General features: G+C 61.8%; 1 protein-coding gene across 1 annotated transcript; it reads right to left on the bottom strand.

The window, feature by feature from the left end:
- Positions 1-968: 968 nt before the first annotated feature.
- Positions 969-27,875, bottom strand: KDM6B (lysine demethylase 6B). Its single transcript, XM_059718619.1, is given in 21 exon segments — positions 969-2,723; positions 3,229-3,370; positions 3,560-3,747; positions 4,477-4,591; positions 4,851-4,999; positions 5,160-5,228; positions 5,419-5,483; positions 5,759-5,964; positions 6,195-6,300; positions 6,469-6,595; positions 8,637-10,052; positions 10,054-10,364; positions 10,841-11,167; positions 11,320-11,457; positions 11,560-11,724; positions 11,814-11,906; positions 12,136-12,364; positions 12,665-12,763; positions 12,871-12,997; positions 21,210-21,354; positions 27,759-27,875. Coding segments are annotated over 19 exon segments (4,368 nt in total). The 5' UTR covers positions 12,993-12,997; positions 21,210-21,354; positions 27,759-27,875; the 3' UTR covers positions 969-2,422.

Here is a 27,875-nt window from a genome sequence, read left to right as displayed (position 1 = left end):
TGGACTGGGGTGGACGCCACCCATGTCCCGCCTAGGCTTGGCCCACACATCTGCTGTGGCCTCAGGGCACAGGCGCCCAGCCATATACTGCCCTCAGCAGGGCCCAGAGATCAGTCCACTTTCTGCCCAGCCATGGCTCAGAAGAGGACATCTTCATGTCTTCTGCTTGGAGCTGATCAGTAGATGCTCAACCACGTATTGCCCATGCAATACGTGGTTGCATGGTAGGAGGACCACCCCCCTGGCCCGTTATCTTCCCTGGGGCAGTTGTGAAGAGGGCACCCACATGCGTATCATCATGGTATAGAACAGAGAACATACAGGTGTCTTCTGCCCAGGCCTGGCCTAAATGTCCCTTCCATCCCAATGTGACCTGCTCACTTATGACCACAGCGTGGCCTGCAGGAAGATGCTCATGTGTCTTCTGCTTGGGCGTGGCTGGAAAGGACGCCCACACACGTTCTGCTATGGGACATGATGGAGAACACACGTGTGTCCTTCTCAAATGTGGCCAGAGAGGATGCCCACGTGTTCTACCATGGTGCACAATAGAGAACACATTGTAGTCTTCTCAGACGTGGCCGGAGAGGACGCCTGTGCATGTTCTGCCCCAGTGCAGAATGGACAACACGCATGTTTCTTCTGCTCAGATATAGCCTGGGTCTCCTCTGCCCATCTCCTGCCTAGCTTCAAGTCACAGGACGATGCCCATGTGACTCCTGCCCTGACATTACCCAAAAGAGGATGTCTACATGTCACACGGCTGGTGCGTGCCCCTCCGTGTGTTGCCTGGAGGAGACCACCTGCCCACCATCTGTCCTGGCATGGCTGGGGAGAAGGATGCCCACGTGTGTACTGCCATGATGCCAAATGGAGAATGCACATGTCTTCTACCTAGGAGTTGAGGCCCACGCGTCTTCCACCCCAGCGTGGCCCAGAGCGGATAACTTCCTGCATATGACCACAGCGTGGCCCTTGTCTTCTGCCCCAATGTAGCTGGAGAGGGGATGCCCACGTGGTTAGCATAAGAATGCTCACGAGTCTTCTGTGCTGGTGTGGGCCATGAGAGGGCATGTGTGTCTTCTGCTTGGCCCCATGCCAGGCTGGTTAACAGCTATGTCACGGCCTGGCCCATGCCTCTTCTGCTCTGGAAATTGACGCCCGTGTGTGTGCTGCTATGGGGCACAGTGCCCGTCTTCTGCCTCTGGCTGGCCCTGGAGGGGATGCTCTAGTGTCTTCCACCCTGACATGGCTGACAGAAGTGCCCAACTACGTGCTGCCTCGGCAGGGGGACCAACTTGTCCTGCTGCCATGTGGCTTGACAGTGCGTCTCCAGTGGTGTGGTCTAGAGAACACTTGTGCATCATCTGGCCTCATGTGGCCTTTCCCCGTGTATCTCTTGCCTTTGTGGCCTTCGAGAAAATTCCCACGTGTCTCCAGCCCTGGCATAGCCTCTCCCATGTGTCTCCAGCCGTGGTGTGGCCTTTGAGCACCCATGCGTCTTCTGCCCCAACGTGGCCTTTGAGAGAGAGCACCCACGTGTCTCCTGTATCTCTGGCTCTACTGTGGCCTTTTGCGAGAACTCCTGTGCGTTTCCTTCCCTGATGTGGCCTTTCCCCATGTATCTCTTGCCTTCGTGGTCTTTGAGAGAACACTGCACATCTCCTGCCTCAATGTGGCCTTTCTCTGTGCATTTCTGGCCCCGGGGTGGCATTTGAGAGAACTCCCGCGCATCTCCTGCCCTGACGTGGCCTTTCCCAGTGTATCTCTGGCTCTGGCATGGTCTTCAGAGGACTCCTGCATATCTCCTGCCTTGATGTGCCTTTGAGAGAGCACCCACGTGTCTCCTGCCCTGATGTGGCCTTTTCCCATACATCTCTGGCTCTGGTGTGGCCTTCAAGAGACCATCCACCTGTCTCCTGCCCTGGCATGGCCTTCGAGAGAACACCCATGGGGCTCCTGCCCCGACGTGGCCTCTCTCATGTGTATCTGGCTCTGATGCGGCCTTCAAGAGAGCACCCAAGTGTCTCCTGCCCTGATGCGGCCTTTTCTCATGCATCTCTGGCTTTGACGTGGCCTTCGAGAGAACTCTTACACGTCTCCTGCCCTGACATGGCCTCGGAGCCGCTGAATACTTACAGTTTGTGGCTTTTAGCCCCTTACGACCCCTCTCCTTATCGCCGGCCCAGAAGGCGGCCGCGGCCCCCGGCTGGAGGGGGGACAAGGAAGCGTTTCACATGTCAAACAAGCCCTACACGCCACAGTGGACAGGGCCACGGAGGGTGGAGGGGAAAAAGAGGGGGGCGGAAAGGGGACGCGGCCGCCCAGGGGGGCCGTGCAGGGCCAAAGCACGGAAAGAGGCGCAGGAGGGGTCGCCGCAGCCAGCGGAGGACAGGCTACGTGGTCGCCTCCACGGACAGGGCTACAGAAACTGGATTCGGAAGGGGCAGAGCCATCGAGGGGACGGCTTTCTGCCCCACTGGTGTAGCATAGCAGCCCCCAGGACACCAGGGCTGAGGGAAAGCCCCTCCCCTGTCTCCCTCCCATGGTGAGCTGGGCCACGGGGCCTTGCCCCTGGCCCTGGGGTGGAACTCACATCACACTCGTTGCAGTAGTAGGCTGGCTCATCCTTCACACGGCCCTGGTAGGCGATCTTCTTGCCTGCCCGCAGTAGCCCTTCGCGCTGCACCTGGCAGTGCTTGATCGACTGCATGAGACAGTACCTGGGGAGGCGAGGAATGAACATAGGGGCATGAGCAGGGGGAACAGGACCAGCTAGGCACCCCATTCCCCTCCCCTTGGCAACAGGGGTAGTTAGGGGGTATATAGAGGGACAGTTAAAGGGTGGGTGATTGGGGTAGTTAGGGGTGTAATATGGGGGGGCAGATGGAGGTAGTTAAGGGGTGGACAGGGTGTACTTAGGGGGGTGGATGGTACTTGGGGGACGGATGTGGGTAGTTAGGGAGGTAGATGATGGGGTAGATAGGGGATGGATGGGGAGTTGTTAGGGAACTGGATAAGGGGTAGTTATGGGGTGGGGGACTCGTGAGCACCACTCTTAGCCTAGATCCCCTGCAGCCCCCATGGCCCCTCCCCAGACCTCTGCCCTGCACCCACTCAGAACCCCCTGCTCCCCTACACCTCCACAGCTCCCTCCCAATCCCATACATCTCTACTTGCCCCCCAACTCCCTTTGCTGGGGCGGGAGGCGGGGGGCCCAGCACGCACTTGATCATCCGATAGAGGTCGGGGTCACTGATCTTGACGGTGCGGGCAACATTCCACGAGACGTGGATCATGGGCACGATGGACTTGACGTTCTTCACTTCGTTCCACTCGTAGCGCTCCAGCGCCAGCTGGTATTGGTAGGCTGGAGTGGAGGGGGGGGGGGGGGGGAGGCAGGACATGGGGGTAAAATTCCTGCAGGCCAGCCCCACACAGATTGGACTGTGGGCTGGAGTGACTTGCTGCTGTCACAAGTGTCCCACAATCCCAGCCTGACCTCTGAGGGTGTCTGGGTGCCCCAGGCCCCTCCCCTGCTCCATGACCCCAGCCTGACCTGTGAGGGGCCCGACGTTCCAGGCAATGTTGTTGCACCAACCGGTGGCCTGCACCCAGTGCACAGTGCCGGCGTTGATCCACACCAGGTCACCGGGCCGCTGCACGAAACGGTAGACAGGGATATTGGCCTGGTACAGGTCCTCCAGGATGGGCCACCACGAACCTGTCAGGTAGTCCACACTGTGCCTGCAGGAGGTGGAGGCAAGGAAAGATCAGGTCAGCGGGGTATGGGTGGTAGGGGGGACAAGGCTGATGCCCTGTGTCTGCAGGAGGCAGAGACAAGGAGAAGGCAAGTTAGTTAAGTAAGGGCAGTGGCGGGAGGGACGTGGCTGAGGTATGGGTGGTGTTGGGGGGACATGGCTGGTGCCTGCAGGAGGTGGAAGCAAGGAGAGGGCAGGTCAGCAGAGTATGGGGTAGTGGTGGGGGAACATGGCTGGTGCCTGTGACAGGCAGAGGCAAGAAGTGGGCAGATCAACAGGGTATGGGTGGTGTGGAGAGGGTGGCATGGCTGGTGCCATGTGCCTGCAGGAGGCAGAGGCAAAGTGAGGGCAGGTCAGTAAGGTACAGGTGGCGTGGGGTGGGGTGACATGGCTGCTGCTCTGTGCCTGCGGGAGGTGGAGGCAAGAAGAGGGCAGGTCAGTGGAGAATGGGTGGGTCAGTGGGGTATGGGCAGTAGAAGGGTGGATGGTGCTACATGCTTGTGGGAACCAGAGGCAAGGAGAGGGCTGGTCCAGGTGGTTGGGGGGTACAGGTGGGGAGAGGGCTGGTCCAGGTGGTATGGGGGTACAGTGGGGTACGGGTGGGGGGGGGCATGGCTGGTGCCCTGCAGTAGGCAAAAGCAAGGCAAGGGTGGGTAAGCGGGGTGCATGCACAGCGAAGCACAGATGGGGCCAGTGCCTGCAGGCCCAGCCTCACCGGTCGCAGAAGGCGCTGATGGTCTGCCAATAGTGCTCGTGCACTGCGAACCACTCACAGTCGCCCGGCCCAATATTGATGTTCACGGAGCAGAAGTTGTTGTTCTCCTGGTGGCCTGTGGGGGTCAGGGGATGGGGATTAGGGGCAGCCAGACCTGGTCCTTTACCCCTCCTGGTCTCCCTCCTCATCTACCCCTCCTGCTGCTGGAGCTCTGAGCCACTGCACTCCCTCCTCCCCCACCCCAGACACATGCCTCAGTTGCTGCACTTGTCTTGCATTACCCTACCCCCTCCAAGAGTCCCCCTGCTGGCCACAAATGACAGCCCCTGATTAGATGCTGGAGCAATTAAGGGCACAGATGGGCGCTTGCTCACCTGGGGTACGGCTGCCAGGTACCTTCATGTATAGCTGCACTGTGTTCATGCCAAGTATGGTATGACCCACGTGGCTCAGCATATTCCCCGTCGATGACACGCGCATGAAGGCCGGCAGCTTCAGCAGCTCCTGCAGCTGTGGCTTCCACCTGCAGGGGGTGCCGGAGATGGGGTGCGGGGGTCACAGTGGCCCCCAGTTCCCCCCACCACAGTGAGGTGGGGAGCAGGAAAATGAGAGCTGCCCCTTACCTTGAGGTTTGGCCACTAACCCCCTCCCCCTGGGCTTGATCTCTGCCACCCTCCACTCACCGCTTGGCGTCAGAGAGGTCAATGTTGGTCCCGAACTTGATGATCTGATGGGATTTCTGGTCCGGGTTGCTGGGGGGGGGCAGGGGGGGGGGGTTAGGAGAAGACCCACCCCCAGAGCCCCACCCTTGCCCCATGCCCTTCTCCCAATTCTCCCCCCTTGGAAGGGGGGGTTATGATACCTGCCCCCTCCCAGCCCTCATCCATGCTTGAGGTCCCCCCTCCATCCCAAGGGATGCTTCCCCATCCCCTCTCCCCCTACCTGGGGGGTGTCTCTGTGGTACTGTCAGGCTCCTCTGTCTCCTCCTCATCGCTGTCCTTCTCCTCCTGGCCCAGGACAGCATGTCAGACCCCTGGACCCCACATGCCCACTCGGGGACCCTATCAGACCCCCCCCACCTGACACACCCACCGAGGGAGGAATGTCATCTGACCCCCAAAGGGACCCCATGGGTTGCCCACCCCATAAAGACCCCATCCACCTCCCCCCATCCAGCGGCCATGCCCCCATAGCCTTCCACCCCCCACAGGGACCCTGTATCCCACCCCCTCAGAGATCCCCTCGCCCTGCAGGGGGAGTCCCAACCTGGCCTGGCACTGACCTGCAGGGACTCCTGGAAGGAAGAGGCCTGGTACTGAGCATATTTGGCGATGGTAGTGTGGGAGCGGCTGCTCTCACAGGGCCAGACCTGGCGGGTGCCTGAGAGGTCCCAGTTCTCATCTGAGGGCTGCTGCACCTGGGTGCGCACTTCTACCGCATGCTCCCCACTCGCCTCCACCAGCGTCTTTGTGCTGAACAGGCCCAGGTCTGGGGGGTGGGGATGGGTGGAGGCAGGAGTGTGAGGGGGTAGTACCACATGACCCCAGCTCCATAGCCCCCCTCCATACACAGAGTAGGGGTGCCCCCCATACCAAGGGTCTCTGCCAACCCCACTGTTGCTGACCCACAGCCCCCAGGTCCCCCTACACCAACCTCAGTCCCCATAGGGACTGCCATGGGGCCACGCCATCCCATGACCCCCCCCGCCAGACACTCACTGAGGCGTAGGGAGCCGGCCAGCCCCCGAATGACAGTGATAGGGTTCTTGGGGTCAGTGCAGAACTGAAGCAGGACGGGCGAGAAGGCATCCCGCTTGCTCTCCAGCTGGGGGGGAAAGGCAGGATGAGGGTAAGAACAGGCCCCTGGAGGCTGCCCCCAGCACGCTGGCCCCTTGTTCCTGGGCTGTGCCTCCTTTTTAATTCCCCGGCCCAGCCCCACTGCCCATGGGCCTTCCCCAGGCCATGCCCCCCCCTTCCCCTCCCAGTCACTCACGTAGATGCTGGGTGTGGGGGGGTTGAGCTTGTCCCGCGGCAGCTTCTCCTCTGAGTTGATGTGGGGCTTGACAGACTGGGCGGGCGACAGGTATGACTCCTTGAACTTGCCCTTCACCTTGGCGTGCCTGGGAGGGGGCAGCACTGTCAGGCTGGGGGCAGAAACTCCCAGGGCTGGGACCTGGAGGGGGTCCCTACAATTTATAGGAACAAAGTGGGGGGCATTTCAGGTGAAGCCAAGACCCCAAGGGCCCTGCATAGTGATGGAGGGAGCCATGGACGTACCACAGCCTGTCCCACGGTTACAAAGCAGTGAGATCAGGATCAGCCCCCATTCAAAACAACCCCAACACATCCCATTACCCCAAGAGCCCCCAAACCTACCCCAGGGAATGGGGCTGGCCAAATCCTGCCACTTCAGGGGAGAGTTAAAGGCACTCAGGAGGTCCCAGGCACAGGCTTTTTCTCTCACTATCCCCCACATCCAGACTGATGCGAGCCAGGGGTAAAACTCCCCCCTGACCCCCAATTCAATGCGGGGGGGGGGAACCCCCAAACAGGAGCAAAAGTCTCTGGGTTTCACTGCCAACATCAGCGCAACCTAGCCCCAAGCCCTGGAGAGTGGCAAGAGTCCCCGGCTCCTTTCATCTCCTCTCATAGCAGAGCAGAGTGAGGAGAACCCATTCCCTGCTGCCAGGTCCTCACCAGCCTCCAGTGGCTCCGGGCACCAGGCAGGGCTGCCAACCATCCATGAATATATGGATTGTCAGTAAAAAAACCAAAAAACCCCCAAAAACCCCCAAACCAAACAGGCTAAAAATGCCTGTCTGTAAAAAATACACGTATATTTGAAGCTTCTGTAAAAGCTTTACCACCCTCCAGTGCTTTACTACCCTGCTTGGGAGAAAAATCTTCCTAATATCCAACCTCAACTTCTCTTGCTGCAGCCTGAGCTCATTGCTGCTTGTTCTGTCATCGAAGAAAAGTCCAGCACCATGCCCTTTGGAGCCACCCTTCAGGGAGGTGACGGCTGCTATCAAATCTCGCTTCAGTCTTGTCTGCTCCAGACTCAATGAGCCCAGTTTAGTCTGCGTTGTAGGTAGGTCTCTTTGGGGGGTCTTTATCAGGACTGGAGGGGATAAAGTAAGGCTGGCAGAGGGCATCAGGATGTGGAGGTGAAGAAGGCACCCCAATGGGGTGAGGGCAGGACAGTATACAACCACTGCTGACATCAAACAGAGCTGCCAACCCAAAAACGTTATTTTTTTTAATGGCAACTTTTTAACGACCAAACTATGTTGTTTTGGGTTTCTTTTGTACTGTGGTTGTCCTACGTTTAAATCCGGCACTTCTAACCGCAGCCAAGCCTGACGGAATAGTCACGTTCACGTGACTCAAAATCTCTGTCCATCAAGACACGTCAGGGAAAAAAAACTGAGCAGTCAGTAAAAAGTTTGTGCCGTCCGTAAAAAAAGCAGCAAAATCTTGGCTGGCGACATGGGTGGCAGAATTCTTCTCTCACTCTCCAAGAGAGCTAAGGGGCTTATATCACGCTGTATGCATACTTGCTCCTAGATCACCCCCACCCCAGGCCCATGCAACCCCTTGTTGAACAATGAAGACCCCCACACTCCAGCCAGGCATCTATTTGGTCACCCCAGTGCCGTAATTCCAAGGATGCTCTCCTCAAACCCAATCAGAACCTGCTTTAGGATATTGGTTCCCAAGCATCTGTCAATCGCAAGGGCGGCCACGCCTCTATCTCAAGCATCCCGTACATGCCATACACAGCACCTATGAACGTGGCCCCATTTGGAGCAGGAGCGTGTGGCTGGTTCAGGCTCAGACTGACGAGGGTCAAGAAGGAAATATATCCCAGGCTCAAATCAGCAAGGACCTGGAAGGGGGGAGTGTCTCTCTCTGCAGCCAGGGGAGATCTCCCGAGGGCATTTAACCCCGACACCAGGATGTTGCCAACTCTTGGCCCCCCCGGTGTTACCCGGGCCCGGCTTGGGGGCTCTCGATGTCTTGGGACAATGAGCCTCAAAGTCAACTGCAAACCTTTAGAGTTAAGATGAGTATGGCCTCACTCTGAGCTTTGGAAGGGTCCAGCCAGGATCATATGTACCCCATCCCCCCTGCCCCAAGCATCTAGGTTCTTGTACTCACTTGCTAGCCCGGACGACCTCGGCAGCGCTGTGGTTGATGGTGAGCTGGCCCAGGGGCACGCGCCGCTCTTCCACTTCCGAGGCGATGAAGGTCTCCTTGTCCCCACTCTCCACCTTGATGAGCCGGATTTTCAGCTCCTTAGGGGGCCCCTCGGTGACTGAGCGCAGCTTGAGAAGGTCAGCAGAGCTCATCACAGCCGGGCCACCCCCAACATCCTCCCTGCGGGCTGGGCGCGGCAGGGGCTGGGGTGTGGGTGCGGTGGGGGGCGACGTTGACATCTTGGAGGCCTTGCCCATCTCGGTCTTGGCAGCACCATCCCGGGCGTGGATCTCACTGCTCTGCAAGTCGAGGTTGGCTAGGACCCGGCGGCTCTTGCCCTTGGGGTCGCGGTGGCGCCGGCCCACCCCATCTCGGCCAGTGCGCCGGTGCCGCCGGTGCTCCCGGTCACGCCGCCGCGGCCCTGACCCCACTGTCACCGCCACATCCTCCTCCTTGACCCGGGGGGCAGGTGGGGGCGGAGTGGCCGGCGGTGTTGGGGGCTGGGCCACCGGGCTGGGCTCCCGGCCCGCCTGTTCCACCAGTGTCTCACAGGCCCGGCTAATCTCTTCCAGCACCTCTGACTCCGTGCGGGGCGGCCGTGGCTCCGCTGAGCCTTCCTTCTCCTTCTCCTGGGCACCTCCAGCCCAGGCTGGTGTTGAGGTAGAGTATTGAGATGATGAGACCTGGATGGCACCGACCGGGGCGGTCGTGTTAGCACCGGGGGTGGGGCCTGGGGCCGGGGGGGCCTTGGCGCCATACAAATGCTTCTGGACCTCCAGTGCGCCAGCCAGGGACTTGAGGAGCCCACGTGGGGCGGGGGCAGGCCGGCGCTCCTCAGCCTTGCCGAACGGGTAGAGCTGCGGGGGCGCCGGCTTGTCCTTGGTGTATTCAAAGGGGGACGCCGGCGGCTTTGGTCTGGCCAGGGGGGGCGGGCTGGGCAGGAAGGCGGGGGCTGCGGGCCGGTCCTCGCGCTGCCCTTCCTTCTTCTCCTCCTCCTCTTCACGCCGGATGGACTCGTCCAGCATCTTCATGATGTTGGCCAGGCCATCAGGTAGAATCTCGGGGGGCTCCTCGAACTGGTCGTCCAGGGCCGAGCCAGGGAAGTCGAAGAGGCGCCGGGCGGCTCCAGGGGGGGCCCCTTCCAAGGGCAGCGTCTTTGGGTATGAGGGAGCCCTCGGCGTTGGTGGTGGTGGCGGCGGGGGGCTGGGCTGGGCCCTGAAGCTTCCTGAGGTATTTGGGGGGCTGGGGGTCGGGGGCTTGGCCCCAGGCTCTGGCGGCCGTGGTTCACGGGGGGGCGTCTCCAGCCAGAAGTCGGGGGGTACTGGGGGCTCCTGCTTGCCATAGGGGCAGTGGTAGGCGGGCGGGGAGGGTGCAGGGGGGTGGCGGGGGGCTGGGCCGGCCTCCGCGGCTGCTGGTGCTGGAATCCGGGTAGCCGAGGCGGGGGGGGCCAGGAGAGGTGCGGGGGCCCAGCGGGGGCTCCCCAAAGAGGATCTCGTCCAAGGGGTCCCTGCCCCCGGCCTTGCTCTCTGCTGGGGCCTTCAGCCAGGGCACGGGGGGAGGGGTGGGCTGGGGACAGGCCAGGCCAGGGGGGTCTCGGGTGCTGGGGCAGGGCGGTGGTGGCTGGCAGCCCATGCTCTCCGGGGCTGTGGACGACGGCTCCAGGGCCACGGTTTGGTACCGGTCTGGACCCTGCGGGGAGCCAAGCGCAGGGGACAGGTCAGGGGGTGGTGTGATGGGGCCACTCCTGGTGGGCTCCAGACCTCATATATCCTCCCCACCTGACAGCCTTCCCCTATAGACCCCAATGTTCCCCCCACCCCATACCAGCCAGGCCCTACGGACCCCATGTAACCCCCCCATCATGCCACCTAAGCCTTATAGACCCCACATACCCCCCTCATCATGCCTGTTATGCCCTACAGACCCCATGTATTCCCCCTAATCATGCCATCTGGACCTATGGACCCCATGTACTCCACCACCATCATGCCAGCCAAGCCCTACAGATGCCATATACCCCCTCATGTCTGCTATGCTCTACAGACCTCATGTACCCCCTACCCCCCCATCATGCCACCTGAGCCCTATGGACCTTGTAAACCGCCCCTCATCTTACCAGCCCGGCCCTACAGACCCCTTCCCCCACACCCTCCACCCTAACTCACAAGGCTGGCGCCATGCTCCCCCCGCGGGGTGGTGCTGGTGGCGGGGCCGCCCGTGGGCGGGGGCGGGCGTGGGGCGTAAGGCACGCAGGAGATGGTTGCTGGTGAAGCGCTCGAGTCCGCCGGCGCCCGAGGAACTCTGCTCTCTGTAAGGTCACTTCCAGTGGGGCGGGCCTGGCTGCCATGGCTGTCTCCGGGGGGGCGGGGGCCAGGGGGCGCCGGAGGCGTGCGGGGGCTGGGCCCCACGGCGGGCAGGCGGTGGGGGGGCGGGTGGGAACCATAGGCCGGCGCTGGGTAGGGGAAGGGGTGGGCGACTGAGTTCCTCGGTTCCTATGTTGGGGGGAAGAGACTATGTACAAGGTCCAATATGGGGGCACTGTGTCCCCTCTGTTCCACCCCAGAGCTGGCTGCATCTCAGGGCAATCTGAACCCCCTCTGGAGGGGGGGATTTTTTGGGGGGGGGGGTGGGGAGGAGGTCTCACCTGCCTCTCTGGGGCCACGATGCTCTTGCGCTCGAGCCCCCATGGCTCGCCGTGAATGGGGTTCCACAGCCCGGGCTTGGGCAGCTGGTAGTGGGGGGCACCGGGCCCTGGCGGGTGCTGGCTACACGCTGCCCCACTCTGCCGGGCCACAAGGAGAGACATGGGAAGGGTCAAAGAGACAGTTATGTCCCCCTTTACCCTCCAAAAAACCCCTTCCTACCCCCCGCAGCCCCGCCATACCTGGTCAGGGCTGGTGCTCCTCCTCCTCTTCACAGGGCTGGGCAGGTCCTCGTGGCCGTGGCCATGGCCGTGGTGGGCGGGAGGCACGGGCTGCACCACGGGGGGCTCCATGGGTGGTGCTGGGCGCTTCAGTTGGGGGCTGCGCTTGATGGAGAAGTTTCGCTTCTACAATTGGGATGGGGGGAGGAGCAGAGGTCAGAGAAACAATGACACAGAAATTAACTCCGCCCAAACAATATGCCCCGCCCCCTCACCTCGAGGTGCAGGAGGTTCCAGACCTGCTGCAATGGGGGCAGCGCCTTCGTGCGGTGGTGGGAAGAGCCAGCATGGAAACTCCACAGCTGGGCCTGGGGGCAAAGTCGGGGCGTCAGGGGGCTGGGGGGCACACAGACAGCGTCCCCCTCACCAGGCACCTAGGGATCCCCCCACACAGTCTAGCACCCAATGGACTCACCCACCCCAGAACTCCCCCCAAACCAGAGCTCAATGGACTCACCCATTCCACAACGTCCCCCTACCAAGTGCCCAATGGACTCACCCATAGGGTTGGTTAGGGATTAGGGATTAGGGAAGCACCTGCTGGAGGCGGGCGATGTGAGTGGCCAGGGGCCCGTAGGGGTGGTCACGCTGGTAGCGGGCGGCCTGCTGGTAGCAGCGCAGCGCCTCCTCCAGGTCCTGTGCCGCCTCGTAGATTTGCCCCAGCTGCTCCCACAGCGCCGGCTGCGCCGCGTCCCGCAGCAGCGCCTGCGCGCACCCATGCACAGCCTCCAGCTGCCCCGGCGCCGCCCGCGGCCCCACACAGCCCCTGCGGCAAGGCATGCGTTAGCCCGGCTTGGCCTGTGTGCCTGGGTCCCCTTCCCACCTGGACGCCCAGGTCCTCTCTCCCCGCAGGTACCTTCCTTGCCCCTCCCACCCTGTCCCGGATGCCCGGGTCCTGTCCCCTCCCGGCCCATCCCAGCCTGGACACCCAGGTGCCATCCCAGCTCTGCCCAGATGCCAGGGTCCCTCAATCCCTGGGACAGCAGCAGCTAAAGCAGGGGGGCCCAGGGGGTTTGGTGCCTGGGTTTTCAGCCCTCTCCAGCTCTGGCACAGCCGCCACACTTACCCCGGGGGGTAGTAGGGTTTACTGGGGTGCCCAACATGAGCGCTGTGGGCGGCCGGGAGATGCGCCGGCAGCTGGGACTGGCCAAGGCTGGAGGAGCACCTGCGGGACCAGGACAGGGGGGAGGATCAGAGGGGAGGGAGAGGCCACACTCCCTGCCCCAGGGATTTGGGAGGGGGGGGGGGAAGGGGGCGGGTCTGGGGTCTCACCTGTTGCCTGAGAGCCATGGGCGAGAGTGGCAGGACGTCCAGGCCCCGCTGCAGCTCAGGCCACCGAGAGTGAAAGGATCCCGTCCGGCCCGGCCCCCGAGCTGGTCCACAGTGCGATGCATCCAGCCTGGGGGGTGGGGAGAGAGGGGAGAGAGGGTTCAAGACTCCTGAACCCTCTTCTTGCCCTATAATGTCCAACCACCCCACCCTGTATCCCCCCCATGCCCCCTGCTGCTCCCAGTAGGCCTAGTGGGGGGGAGGGGGCTGTGGACACCAGGTTAGGAAAGAGTTAATACGGGGGCTGGGAGGGGTCACAGCTAAAAATGTGTTAAGGTGCAGTGGGGGGGGACAGAGGAGGGGCAGTGAGGATGAGCAGGAAGGGAGGTTAATGGGACTGGCACAGCTAGAAAAGGGTTAATAAGGAGGGGAGGAGCTTGGTGAGCATGCTGCCCCTGGCCCCGCCCCCCCAGGCCTCACCTACTGCAGGACTCTCTCTCTCTCTCTCTCTCTCCCCCCTTCTCCAAGAACTGGCCAATCACACGGTGCCCCCTGCTGGGCCACCAATCATCTTGCCTTTCTGTTGCCTAATGCAGCCTGGGGGAGACCAATGGGAAGTCAAGGGGTCACGGAGACAGCCAATGGGGTCCTAGAGCTTCCAACCAGAGGGCAACAGGCTCCAAACAGCAGGGGGTGCTGTGGGCTGGGAGTGAGGGGCACCAGCAGGAGGGGGGGGAGGGGGCTGTGGGCTGGGAGAGAGGGGCACCAGCAGGAGGGGGGGGGGGGGGAAGGGGACTGGGAGCGAGGGGCACCAGCAGGACGGGGGGGGGGGGGGGGGGGGCTGCGGGCTGGGAGCAAGGGGCACCAGCAGGACGGGGGGGGGGGGGGGGGGAAGGGGACTGGGAGCGAGGGGCACCAGCAGGACGGGGGGGGGGGGGGGGGAAGGGGACTGGGAGCGAGGGGCACCAGCAGGACGGGGGGGGGCTGCGGGCTGGGAGCAAGGGGCACCAGCAGGACGGGGGGGGGGGGGGGAAGGGGACTGGGAGCGAGGGGCACCAGCGGGGGGGGGGGGGGGGGGGGGCCTGCGGGCTGGGAGCAAGGGGCACCAGCAGGACAGGGGGGAGGGGGCTGTGGGCTGGGAGTGAGGGGCACTGGCAGGGGGGAACACTGGGCTTCAGGTCACAATCGACCCCCCCTGGGCCGTGACTCAGGCCCGGACGTGGCCCAGACACGGCCCCCACCACCCCGTGGGCCTGTAGCAGCCCCCTCCCCCTACACACAGATGGGGACGCAGGTGTCTGGGACGCCTGCACACACCAGCCACGTACAGACCCCCCTTCTGGCACCCCACAGAGATGGTCATGCCAACGCCCCTGGTATCCCTCGCCCCCTTTCCCCCCAGGGGATTCCAGGGCTGGCCCATGACGCACGCGTGTGCAAGTGCACAGGAAGCGTGTGGCGCGGGGGGGGCGGGTGACGTGGGGCCGTGTCAGCCACGGGTGGGTGCCCACGCTTTCCCCTCCTCCCCTGTTCCGTCGCACCCGGCTCCGGCTGGGAACTGTGGCCCACGCAGCCGTGTGTGTGTGTGCGTGTGTGTGTGTGTGTATGTGTGAGAGAGAGAGAGAAAGAGAGAGAGAGCAAGCGTGCGAATGGGCCAGGAGGGTTGGCGCCACAGGAATTGCTTCCTGTCTGCGTGGTTACACGCAGACACACATGGAACCCAGGTGTCCAGGACACACACACACACACAACCCAGGTGTCTGGCACACTCATGGAACATAGAGATAAATGCAATACGGGCCCACAGACACACATGCAACCCAGGTGCCCAGGACACGTGTGTCCACATAGATACACACACAACCCAGATGTCCAGCACACGGATGCCCACCGAACCCAGGTGTCTGGAACAGACACAGACATGCATGCGTGGAACCCAGGTGTCCAGGACGCAGATGCCCACGGAACAGACACACACACAACCCAGGTGTCCGGGACGCATGCACACACATGCACACAACCCAGGTGTCCAGGATGCATGCACACACACACACACACACACACACACACACAACCCAGGTGTCCAGGATGCACAACTCCTCCACCAGTCAGAGGTAGCCCCATGCTCTCCACCCCCAGCCCCAGGGTGGGGGGCACAGCCCTGCTGGTGTGGCCCTGATCCTGCCCCCGCCCCCCCCCCCCCAGGCCTTCCCCCACCCCCGCTGTGCCTGGCTGTGCTGCACTGGGACTCTCCGCCCTGCCCACGCGCGCCGGGAAGGGTGCCCGGGGGCGGTGCCGGGAACCTCGAGACAAGACACCAAGGCCCCGGAGCCGAATCGGGGCCTCCGGCAGACAGGGGGGGTTCCCCGGCCTCTTCCTTCCCCTTCTGAGAAATGGGCCCAGTTCCTAGTGTGGCCCAGAAAGGGGAAGCTCTACAGACACGTGAATGGTGTGAAAGGGCCCTGATGGCCTATGAGAGGCATATTGTGGCTCTGCCCCCCCCCCCCCGGGCTGCATGGGGGTTCTTGTGCCCTCTCCAGCCCCCGAAACAAGAGGGTAATGGACAACAGGCAGCCCCCGTGGCAACACAAAGCCCCCGCACGCCTTGGCATGTTGTTCACCCCCCCTCACACACAGACAATGTCATGCACGTGGCAGTCCACAGTGCCAGCATCACACCGGCACCCACACACTGGTGTCACCACACATGGGGACAATGTCAGGCAGAGACACACACACACTCATGAGCTGAGAGCATCATTGCACATGCCCACATGCACACAGAAACAACATCTGGCAGGGACCCCCCCCCCCCACCCCAATTGCAGACAGCATCATCACACACACACACACACACGGGTACACAGGGACAACATCAGGCAGGGATGGACACCCCCTCCCATATGCTGAGAGCATTATCATCACACGCACATGGGTACACAAAGCCAATGTCAGGCAGGGACACCTCCCATGTGCCAACAGCCTCACACACATGTACAACAGCAGCCAGCAACAGGGTGTACTGCACACACAACTGGTATAACACCAGGCCGGGGACATGCAGGATCACAGGGGCAGTGCCAGTCCCAGCCTGGCAACAAAATGCCACCTGCGGGTGATCACACAGAGACACACACGCCAGCATCACAGAGCTGGGGCTGTACAGCGTCATGCATGCAGTGTCTCACACACCCACCCACTCACAGCCCCCCAACCAGTACTGCACACAGCTGGGGACATACAGCGTCATGGATACAGCATCACACACACCGTAATAGGACACAAGCGGCCCCGGTGACACAGCCGGTTCAGCATCATGTGAGGCTTCACCCGGTGATGGCAGCGTCTCGCACGCACACGGTGTCACACGGGGACACGCACACAACGTCACGTGGGGGCTGGGCTGCACACGGGGCCTCACACCGGCACTGAGAATTGCTCTCCAGCTCCCTCCCCACAACTGCCTCACACACGCTTGCCCACCTCTGCCCCTAGACACACACAGACACACGTACACAGAGCCCCCCCATGCCCCCTACATGGGCACACAACCATTATTTCCCCCCCATAACTGTCTCTCTTCTACACACACACACAGAACCCAGGAGTTCGACACACACACCTACACACACCCACCCCTGGTGCTCCCTACACAGGCAAACAGCCATTATCTCTCCTCCTCCCCCACGATTGTCTCTCTCACACTCAGAAACACACACACACGGTGCCCTCTACATGGATACACAACCATTGTCTCCCCTCCCCTCTATGACTGGTTGCACACACACACACACACACACACACACACACACACACACACACACAGACACACATACCCTGGTCCCCAGGCTCTTGTTTCCCCCCCCACACACACACACCCCACCCCTGGCCTGCGCTCCACTGGGTACAATGCCTTGTTTGGGGCCCAAGCACTCAACAACACACGCACAGAGCACGTGGCCTGGGAGAAAAACACACACACAATCACACATACACCACCAGAGAGACTCCACAGCTACAGCAGACATACAATGGAACCCAGCCAGACACACAGAGAGCAACCCACACACACAGACAATTCCTGCACAGAGACACACAACTGCACACATACTAAGAGAGACAACTGCACAGTGGAGGGAGGCAAGACAAGAGACGCTACCACATCCCTCATCCCCCAGAACACCCCCCCCCCCCCAGACTGAAGAGACCTTCAGATACACAACCCAGAGACATGGAAACACACATAAACACACACACATGCCAGACTGCAGAGACCTTCAGTTATACAATGCAGTGACGCAGACACACACCACACAACAGCTGCTCCCAGGCAGAGGACAAGCCGGGTGTGCACATGCATACATGGACACCCCTCCCCCCCCAGACTTGTTTCTCACAGACAATCACCCCCCCACCCCCACAGCTGTACACAAATGGTCGTACTATCACACACACACAGGCAGACTCACAAATCACACTCCACACCTCAGACAGCTCAAGCCCCCCTCACCCCGACACACACAGCCTCACACCACAAAGGGTTACACACACAGGCACACCAAGTCACACAAGAAGGATCTCATATGGGGGTCACACAATCGCACACACACACACACAAAGCAATACCCTCTCACCTTGTGGAGGGGAAGAAGGGGTCGGGTCCCAATGGATCCGGTGTGTCCAGCTGTTGTGCGTGTGTGGGGGGGGTGGCCCCTTGGGCACCGGCAGCAATATACAGTGTTGTCCCAGCCCAGCTCTGTGGGGTGTGTGTGTGCGGGTGTGTAAAGGGGGGAGCGGGGCGGGGGTCTGCCATGACTCACCGTCCGCGTGGGAACCAGTTTAAAAGGAGCCTGACGTCACCACTAGCTCCGCCCCCGGGAAACCCGGGTCCCCCTCCTCCTTCCGTTTGAGCGCACACACACACACACATGCATGCACGCGCGCGCACACACACACACGCATGCGCAAAGGGAGAACAGCCACTGCTGCACACCATGACAGACAGCAACACAACCCCTGAGGGTGCAACAGCCTGACGCAGCACTGTACAGCTAGACACAACCCTCCAGGGCAGCTGGGGGACAAACAACTGGACACAACAACAGCAGCACATGACCCTCAGGCAGCTGGGGGACAAACAACTGGACACAATGATGGTGACACACAGCCAGACACAATGACAGTTGTGCATAATCCCCAGGCACTTGGGGGGCACACAACAACAGTGATGCACAACCCCCAGACAGCTGTGGGGGGGGGAGGGGGACACACAACCAGACACAACAGTAAAACATGACTCCCGGGCACTTGGAGGACACACAACTGGTTGCAACAATGGTGACACACAATCCCCACCACCCCCCTGGGCAGCTGGGGGACACACGACTGGTCACAACAGCAGCAACACATGAGCTCCAGGCAGCTGGGACACACAACTGGTTACAACGACAGTGACACACAACCCCAGGCAGTTGGGGACGCACAACTAGTCGCAATGATGGTGACACATGACCCCCAGGCAGCTGCGGGGGGAAACACAACTTCCCCAGGTGCATAGGGAACAACCACCCCAAACTCAACCCCTGGACACAGACTGGGGGAGCACAATGCACTGGGTACCACAACTGCACAACCACCCAAGGCTACAAGGGACTGGTACATGGGAGGGGGATGAGAACTGCACTTGCCCCTGAGAGGCAGCTGCACAACCGCACCCAGAATGATGGGACCATTGTCACACGCAGGGGCCACAACGGCGCACAGTGACACACGGCACCACAACTGCAGGCAGCGAGCAGGGTGTACAACCCACCCAGATGCAGCCAGCCACCCCTGGCAGAACAACACAACCTCACAACCCAGCCAAGACTATAAGGATGCACACGTGCGTGCAAACACACAAACACGTGGCAGGTGGAAGGTGCGCACATACAATCAACACAGACAGGAGAATGGCAACAACACACCAAAAATGCAGATAAGGCTATATGCGCGCGCACGTGCACACACAAAAGAACCACAACACCATGCAGATATATGAGACAGGCAGGCCTACAACCACAACAGTGCACACGCACACACATGCACGAACCACAACAGCACAGAGGAAGCAGTCAAGGGTGCAATCATCCATACAAAGAAGATACTGTCACACACACACAAACCAACACAATCACATAGGACAGACTACCCAAATTACAGCCACAGATTTGCTATCCACAACCACATACAGCTCCCCAGCTGGGCCTACAAGCACACAAACAATAAACACACAGACAAGTGAACCACAACAACACACTAAAGCCAGATAAGGCTATACACACACACAAACGCACACACACCAGAACCATAACACCATAAAAATGTATGGGACACAGCCAGGCCTATAACAACAAACAAAACAGATGCATGCACACGAGAAGCTTAACACCACATGGCTATACAAAACATACAAATCAAGACTACAGCCACAGCAACACACACAATACACGCGCACGCACACACACGAGAACCCGAAGCCCATGCAGCTATATAGGACACGCAGCCAAGACTACAACTACAACAACACACAGAATAGATGCGTGTGTACACACACACACACACACACACACACACAAACACACAACAGCACAGAGGAAACACAGTCAAGACTAAAACCGTCCCTACAGGTACTGCTGCTCCCCCGCACCCCCACCACACAGAGACACAAACACTAGAACCACAACACTATGCAGATATATGGGATGCAGCCAAGCCTACAACCACAACAACACTTAAGACACACACACACACGCACACAAGAACGCCAACGCCATGCAGCTATGTAAGTCATACAGTCAGGACTACAACCACAATAATGCATGGAATAGACACACATACGCACACACACACAAAACACAAGACTACACCCATCCATACAAAGAAGATACTGGCACTCTCTCCCTCAAACACACACACAAACCAATACAATCACACAAACATACAGGACACACCATCTGAATTACAACCACAAGCTTGCTAGACACAACCACACACAGCTCCCCAGCTGGGCCTACAGGCATGCATGCACATGGCAGGTAGAAGGTGCGCACACACATTAAACACACAGAGAGGAGAACTGCAACATGCCAAACACAGATCAGGCTAAAGACACATATGCCTGTGCACACGCGCGCGCGCGCGCACACACACACACACACACACACACACACAGAGCAGAACCACAACACCATACAGAGATATGGGGTGCAGCCAGGCCTACAACCAAAACAACACAGAGTAGATACAAGCATGCACAGCAGAAGCCCAGCACCATGCAACTGTACGGAATGCACACATCGCCAGGACCACAACTACAATACCATACAGAGTAGACACGCACACAAGAACCACAATGGCACGGAGGAACCACAGCCGAGACTACAACTTCTACAGATGCACAAAGAAGATACTGCTGCTCTCTCTTTAAATGTGTGTGCGCACGTGCACACACACACACCCCGCCCTTCCCCAAACAATCAAACAAACATACAAGGCAGACAGTCCAAATTACAGCCACAAGCTTGCTAAACACAGCCACACACAGCCACCTGTCTCATGCTCACAACCACACATGCACACAAGTGATCCTGTGCTGGAGAGACAACCCCCCCAACACACACACACACACACACACACACCAGGTGCTCACTACAGACTCCCACACACCCAAAGCATCCTGCACTATACAAGTTAGGAAAACACAACCACCAGACACCCCTCCCTCAACAACTTACCCTGGAGAAGGACACACACACACACACACACACACACACTCAGTGGCGTGACATGACCCCATACACCGTTCACAGGGGCAGAGGAGACAACTACCCTGGCACATGCCTTACGGGGCAAACAGGGGCACCGTGGCAGCCTGGGCACCCGCCTGTGACTACCTGAGGACACTGCCACTGCTCCCGCAGGGCCCATTGCCCAACCGCACTGTGCCCCCTCCTGGTGCACCAGGGGTTAACCATCCCCACCTCAGCAAATGGGGGGCCTTGCACAAGGGTGCTTGTGCAAAGCAAGTGTGCACACACCCTGCCTGGGCACGAGGGGCGGGGCCAGGCACTCATGAGTTCATGAGTGGGGCACGTTGTAAGGGGTAGCCCAGACCCTCCCTCTCCCCCAGTTCAGAAGGGGTTGGGCAACAGGAAACAGGCCCTTTGGGACAGGAAGTGAAGGCGCTGGGGACAGGAAGTGAAGGCGCTGGGGACAGGAAGTGACAGCGCTTGGGACAGGAAGTAAAGTGGGGGGAGGGGACAGCAACCTGGACGTCTGGGTTCGCAGCCCTGCACACTCACCCCGATGGCGGCAGACTCCCTGGCTCCTTTCTCTCTCCTCGGCGGGGCCCCCCCGGGCACATGCAGCGGCGGCTCTGACCACCAGGCACCGCGGCTGCAGCCACGGGCTACGCGCCGGCCATGGCGGGTGGGCAGGCAGGCAATCCTGCGGGAGACACAGCGAGGGCCGTTAGTGGGGCCCCGGTATGGGTGTTGCGTGCCTCCAGCCTGCCCTGCGGGACCCCGGAGTCCAGGACTGGTCCCCACCCCAAAGATGGCTGCATCTCAGGTCCCCGTTATGCCATACCCCAGAGCCAGCCACATCTCAGGTTCTCATTATACCCAGCCCTGATACCCCACCCCAGAGCCAGCTGCATCTCAGGTCCCTGTTACACCCAGCCCCACCGCAGAGCCAGCCGCATCTCAGCTCCAGGTGACGGGTCCCCATTACACCCAACCCAGAGGCAGCCACAACTCGACCTCAGCCCAACAGCAGATGGCACCTTAGGACTTTGGACCGCAGGTGAACTCCGGCTGACCTGAGGCAGGCAGCAAGGAGGGGAGGGGCAGGATTAACCCCTCCCCCGACTCCCAGCCCCTGCCCCCCCAGCCCTGACAGTGCCCTTCACTCCCGACGGTGCCCTGCACTCCCAACCCCTGGGTCCGCCACTTCTGGGGGCTGCGTCAGTCAACTCCAGCTTATCTGGGCTGCCCGTGCCCTATCGGGGCAGCCAGATGGCATGGGGCAGGCAGGGGGGACAGCTACAGGGTGCGTGCCTGGGTCCCTAGCACGAGAGAGAGGTCACACTCACAGCACTAGTGAGATTTATGCCCCTGAGGTCACTTGCACAAGGATTCATACTTGTGGCACTGGTGAGATCTGTGCCCCCAGGGTCACTTGTACAAGTGTTCATTGTCACAGCACTAGTGCCAGCGACCCCAGGGGCACAGATCTCACTAGTGCCATGAGTGTGACCCCTTGTGAGATCCATGCCCCTGGGGTCACTTGCACAAAGTTTCATTGTTGCAGCACTAGTAAGATGCATACCCCTGGGGTCACTTGCACCAGGGCTTACACTCACGGCACTAGTGAGAACCATGCCCCTGGGGTCACTTGTACAAGGGTTCACACTCACGGCACTCATGAGATCCATCCCCCACGGTCACTCACATAAGAATTCACTCGTGGCTTCTACCAAGCTCTGCACCCCTGGGGTCACTTGCATGAAGATTCACACTTAGCCAGATCCGTGCCCTGGGCTCCTCGCACTGGAGCTCACACTCACAGCCCCAGTGAGAAGCTCTTGGCACTATGAATCTCGCTGCGAGCCCCATTGGGACGTCCCTGTGTTCATACCCAAGGATCAGCTATTGCACGGGAGCTCATGCTCTCCACCCCAACAAGGAGTGCAGGTCACTGGCAGCGCAGGTCCTGGGACCCTTGCATAAGGATTACGTGCACCAGGATGCAATTTGCATGTCACCTGTCACCATGGTCTTAGCCTCAGTCTCCAGCTGGGAAACCGTGCCCTGGGCACTCGTACAATAGCTTGTAGACCCTCACTGCTTCAGCAGAGGCAGCTGCCTGCCTCACACGAGGATTCATCACTTGCAGGCCCTGGAAAACCTCATGCGCCTGGCCCTTACACAAGGATTCACACTCATGGGTCCTGGAAAACCCCGCGCTCCGAGGAGTCACACGTGCAGGCCCAGGGGAGCCTGGTGCTCCATGCCCTTGCACGAGGATCCACTTGTCCCATGCAAGAGGATTTGCATGACTGGCAACTATGATCAGCTGCAAGGATCACCACCCGAACTCCGCTAGCCTGTGAGCAAGACCCATGCCCACAATGCTACCACAAGGATTCACGCTCACAGCACAGGCCCGGTGCCCCTCCCTCCAGACCCACAGCCCTTCACACGAGGATTCCCAGCACCCCTGTGGCGTCCCCTCCAGGCTCTTGTGACCCCAGGCGCCCCCGGGACTGAGCCAGCCACAGCCCCCAGCACCGGGCACAAAGGCCCAGTGTGAGCTCACAAAGATCCCCCTCGTGCGACACAAGGAGCCTTCAGAGCTACCCACGCAGCTTCCACCCCCACCCGAATCCTTCCCCGAGCTGGAGAACCCAGGTGTCCAGGCCCCCTCCCCCCTTAACCCCCGAGATCCCAGGCCCTTTCCTATGATGCAAGAAGAGGCAACAGGAGGCAAGTGATGATGTAACAGTGGAGGGGGGGGGGCGAGCCCTGGGACCAGGGGGTATTTCTGAACCAGCCTGAAGTAGCCCCAGGGGGGTGCTGTGGGTTGGGAGTGAGAGGCACCGGTAGGGCAGGGGGGGGCAAGATGGGTGCGAGGGGCACTGGCAGGGATGGGGGGAGGTGGGGCGAGGTGGGGCAAGGTGGGAAGCAGCTGCCCTAGCCCAGCCCACAGGGAGGGTGCAGCCACCTGCCCTTTGGCCCCCGGGCAGCTGGGAGCTGGAGAGACAGGCCCAGCCAGCTCTGCGCCAGGCCCTGCCTGCAGGCACCTGGGGTGGGATGAGTGCAGCAGGCCTCAGCCCTGCCAGTGCCCCACACTCCTGACCCGCAACCCCTGCCACGCCAGATCAGGATGGGGACAGGGCAGGGCCTGTGCGACCCCACACCAAGCTTGCCACAGGGACTGGGGGAGCTACAGTGAGGTATTTAAACAGCAGCCAACTTCCTTCCTGAGAGGCAAAGGGGGGGTGGGCACTGACCAATCAGCTCTCAGCCCTGCTCCCCCCACCATCCCACCACTCCGGAAACAGCATCCGAGACCCCAGGCTGGGACGTGGGGGACTTGTCACGTCATCACAGGGGGCTGCGGGCCTGGAGCGAGGGGCACTGGGGGTCTCTCTAAGGAGCTGGGACTCTTTGGGGGGGCGGGGGCAGGATCACAACGGGGCTGGGGAGAAAAAACAGAGGCGTCCGACCTTCCCCCTCCCCAAACCGGGCCCTGCCGCCCGCGCGGCCCGGGGGCTGCGAACCGCAGAGCTGATGGCTCGCTCGCCCGCCCGAGGGCGAGGGGGGGGGGGCTGTTAAAGGGCCCGCGCCCCGCCCCGGCCGCCCTTAAAGGGCCCGCGCGCTCCGAAATTCCTCCTCCCCCCAACCAGTCCCTTTAAGAGCCCCCCCTCCTAGAGTGCCGCCTCCAACCCCTTCCCTCCCTTATAGCGCCCCCCCTATAGCAAGGCACCCCGCATAGCAATGCAGCCCCGTTACAGCGCCCCCCATACACTCCCCCCGCTTGCATTGTAGCCCCCTATAGCCTCGCACCCCCTACAGAGCCCCCCGGCCGGCCCCGCGCCCCCCTATAGCGCCCCCCACCCCGCTATAGCGCTGCCCCCGAGGGCACGGCCCCCCCCTCCTCGCGTCGCTCCCTCCCCTATAGCCCCCCCACGGACCCCCCTATAGCGCGGGGGGCGGTACCTGCGGCCGGGCGCTGCGGCTCCCCCCGGCTCCGCTGAAACAAAGAACCCAGGCGCTCGAGCCCGGCCCGGCCCCGCCCCTCGCCCCGCCCCCCTTCCGGCCCCACAGCCTCGTTTCCGCCCGCCCCGCCCCCCGCCCGGCTCAGGGCTCCGCCCCCCCAGCACGGGCCGGATCCGGGCCGGGGGCGAAGGGTGGGTGGGGGATGTGCAGGGCGGGGTGGACGGCCACAGACGGAGGTCTGGGTTGGGTCAGGTGGACGTGCGATGGGTGGTTCCGGGACAGATGGACAAACGGACAGGCGACCGTCTAGGGTGGATGGAGGGACGGACGCGTGGAGAGCTGGACGAGGGATGGCTGGGCAGGCGGACAGAGGGGCACTGGTGGGATGGACAGACGGACGGGTGATGGCCTAGGGTGGAGGAAGAGATGGACGGCCGGGGGCACGGACGGACGTGTGGCTGGAGGGGGCCCCTTAGGGCCGGACACACCCACGGACAGCTGCTGCGAGGCCGGATGGACGGCGGACAGGCGGGGGGCGGGTTGGGGTACACGCACGGACAGGTGATGGCTCAGGGCGGGTGGGCGGCAGCCGGAGAGGTTGGGCGCGGACGCTCGGACAGCCAGGACGGGTGTAGACGGGCAGACGGACGGGTCGGGCGGGGCGGATGACCGGACCGGTCGGGGGAGCAGTGGAGGCAGGCAGCAGGCAGGGGCAGCCCGCGGGGCAGATGCTACAGATGTGCAGGGCACCGACAGCGCACATGGGCACCGCACGCATGTGCACATGTGCCTCGTCTCGAGCCAGGTGCAAAGGGCAGGCACACGCGTGTGCTGTGAGGCCGGTGGGTCTGCGTGGGGGCTGCTCACACAGCTGGTATGTGTGTACACGCCCTGGGCACCTGGGTCCTATGTGTGTATTTGTGTGCGTGTGTGCACGTGTCCTGAATGCCTAGGTTCTGTGTGTTTGCATTTGTGTGTGTGTGTGTGTGTGGCTCTGTACGTGTTTGTGTCCCTGTGTCCCAAATGTCTGGGTTGTGTGGGTCTCTCCCTCATGAAACCTGGGTCCTCTCTGTGCATGTATGAGTGTGTGTGTGTGTGTGTGCCAGACATCTTGCATCTGTGTGCTTGTATGTGTGTGTTGTATGTGTAAGTGCATGTGTCTGTGTCCAGGATGCCTGGGCCGTGTGTGTGTGTCCCTGGCCCGGGCGCTGGGTTCCATCCGGGCTCCCCCCCCCCCCGGGTTAACCCTTGCGCTGTCGGCGCACAACTGGGGGCTAGAGGGGGAAGGGGCGGGGTCTCTGGCGTTTCCTGGCAACCGCCCCAGGGGCACGTGTCCTCGGCGGGGTCTCCCCCTCCGCCTGACCCCGGGCTCTGACCCTGCTGGGGGGGGCAGCGGGCGCAAAGCAGCACGGGAAATGGAGGTCCGTCCCCCCCGCCGAGGTTACTTAAGGACACGGGGGGAGGGGGAGCCGAGACGCCTAGACTGTTTCCCGCGGGGGGGGGTGAAGGGGCTGCCCGCCCACCAGGGCCCCCTGGCTCTAGGCACGTACGCAATGGCCGAGGCGGCGGGGGCAGCCAATGGGGGCGCCCCTCGACCCTGGCCAGCCAATGGGGGCGCGGCAGCCGAGGCAGCAGCTGGCATGGGTGGGGCGTGGGCGGGGCTTGCCACGCCCCCTCCCCTGCTGGGCTCCACGTGCTCCACCAACCCCCGCCGGTGCCCCTCGCTCCCGACCCTCCCCTCCCACCTCGGCCCATCTGTCTCTCACCACCTGCCCCCCCATCCAGCTTCGTTTGGGCTTTTTTGCCCTGGCAACCAACTCCCAGCCTGCACCTGGCTTGGGTGGGGGGGGCGGAGGGGCGGTGGCAGTCACTGTTGGGGGGTGAGCACAGCCTTACTGCCCCTGGCATGGCCCAGAAACCTGTGTCGCCATGCGTGCGCGTGCACCCGTCCATGCTGCAACTCAGTGCAGGCACATGCACTAGTGCGTGCCAGCCCGGTCTTTCCTGCGATGCCGTGTGCAGCATACACTCCAGCACAGCTGGAGCATGTACTGGCACGGCCTGTGTCAGGCAAGCCCGTCACACATGCACGTGCATACCATGTGCCAAACACACACCCAACACGTGTGTCCAGAACCCTCCTATGTAGAAGTGTGTGCGACACTGCCTGTGCAACGGCCCAGGTGTACTCACCACAGATGCAGGGGAGGGCATGTGTAAGCGTGGCAGGTTTGGGCCTAGCCTAGCTGGTTGGCCCATGTGCATGCATGCCTTGGCGTGATGGTGCCTGCACAAACCCTGGGCCCAGCCTAGGGGGAGGGCCCAGGTGCACACGTGTCGCTGGGCCATGGTCACGTGTGTGCAGCCATGTCAGGGCACGACCCCCCCCAACTTGCGCATCCTCCAGACGTGCCAACCTGCACGTGCAGATCCCAGCAACAGGGCCCGGCCGAATCCCGCCATTGGCTGCCAGCGCTCTGACGACACCAGCGCCGGCGAAGCTCATTGAGCCTTCCCAAGAAAAATCCTGGCCCACGCCCCGCCCGCTAGGCGTGGCCTAGCCTCCAAAAGCGGGCCGGGGGCTGCGGGTCGGGAGTGCGGGGCGCCAGAGATGGGGATGAGGCGGTCGTGGGGCCCTGCTGTGGCTCGCTATAGGGGCGGGGCTTAGGCCCAGTTAGAGGGAGCGGGCTCCTCCTTCCAGATGCGCGGTTGTCTCTCCGCTTCTCCACCACCCCCAACCCGTAGCGGCCAGTCCCAGCGAAGTATGTTAATATTGTGGCACGGCCGGAGCGCTGATTGGCTACGCTACCGCGGAGCCATGTAGGGCAGCTTCGGAACCGGGCGGAAAACCTATGCCTGCAGGGCCTAGGCGTGGAAGGGCGGGGCTCCAGGCGGGGTCGGGGCGAGGCCAAGGGGGCTGGGTGCTAGCTGGTGGGCGGGGCCTCGGCACCGAGGTGCGAGTGGTTCCACGTGTTGTGGGTCGGAGCCTAGACCCGGGGGCCGGGTCGCCCTGTGGTGCCGAAGGGTCAGGGCGCCACACGTGGGCGGAGCTTAGCTTTTGGGGGCGGGGCCAAACTCGGCGGCGAACTGCGACACCAAGACCGCCCCTCTTTCCCCTTCCTCGCCTACCTGTGTCCGGTTGCGGGTTCGCGCCCCCCGGGCCCGGAATCGGGCCCGCACCCGGGCCCCGGCCCCATGGGTAGGTTGGGGGCCGCTGCTGCCTGCGCCGCACCGGATCCCGCCGGA

Source organism: Alligator mississippiensis, chromosome 15 (assembly GCF_030867095.1).
Source record: "Alligator mississippiensis isolate rAllMis1 chromosome 15, rAllMis1, whole genome shotgun sequence".
Taxonomy (NCBI): domain Eukaryota; kingdom Metazoa; phylum Chordata; order Crocodylia; family Alligatoridae; genus Alligator; species Alligator mississippiensis.
The sequence above is the reverse complement of the archived record's forward strand: the minus strand, read 5'-3'. Positions and strand labels throughout refer to the sequence as shown.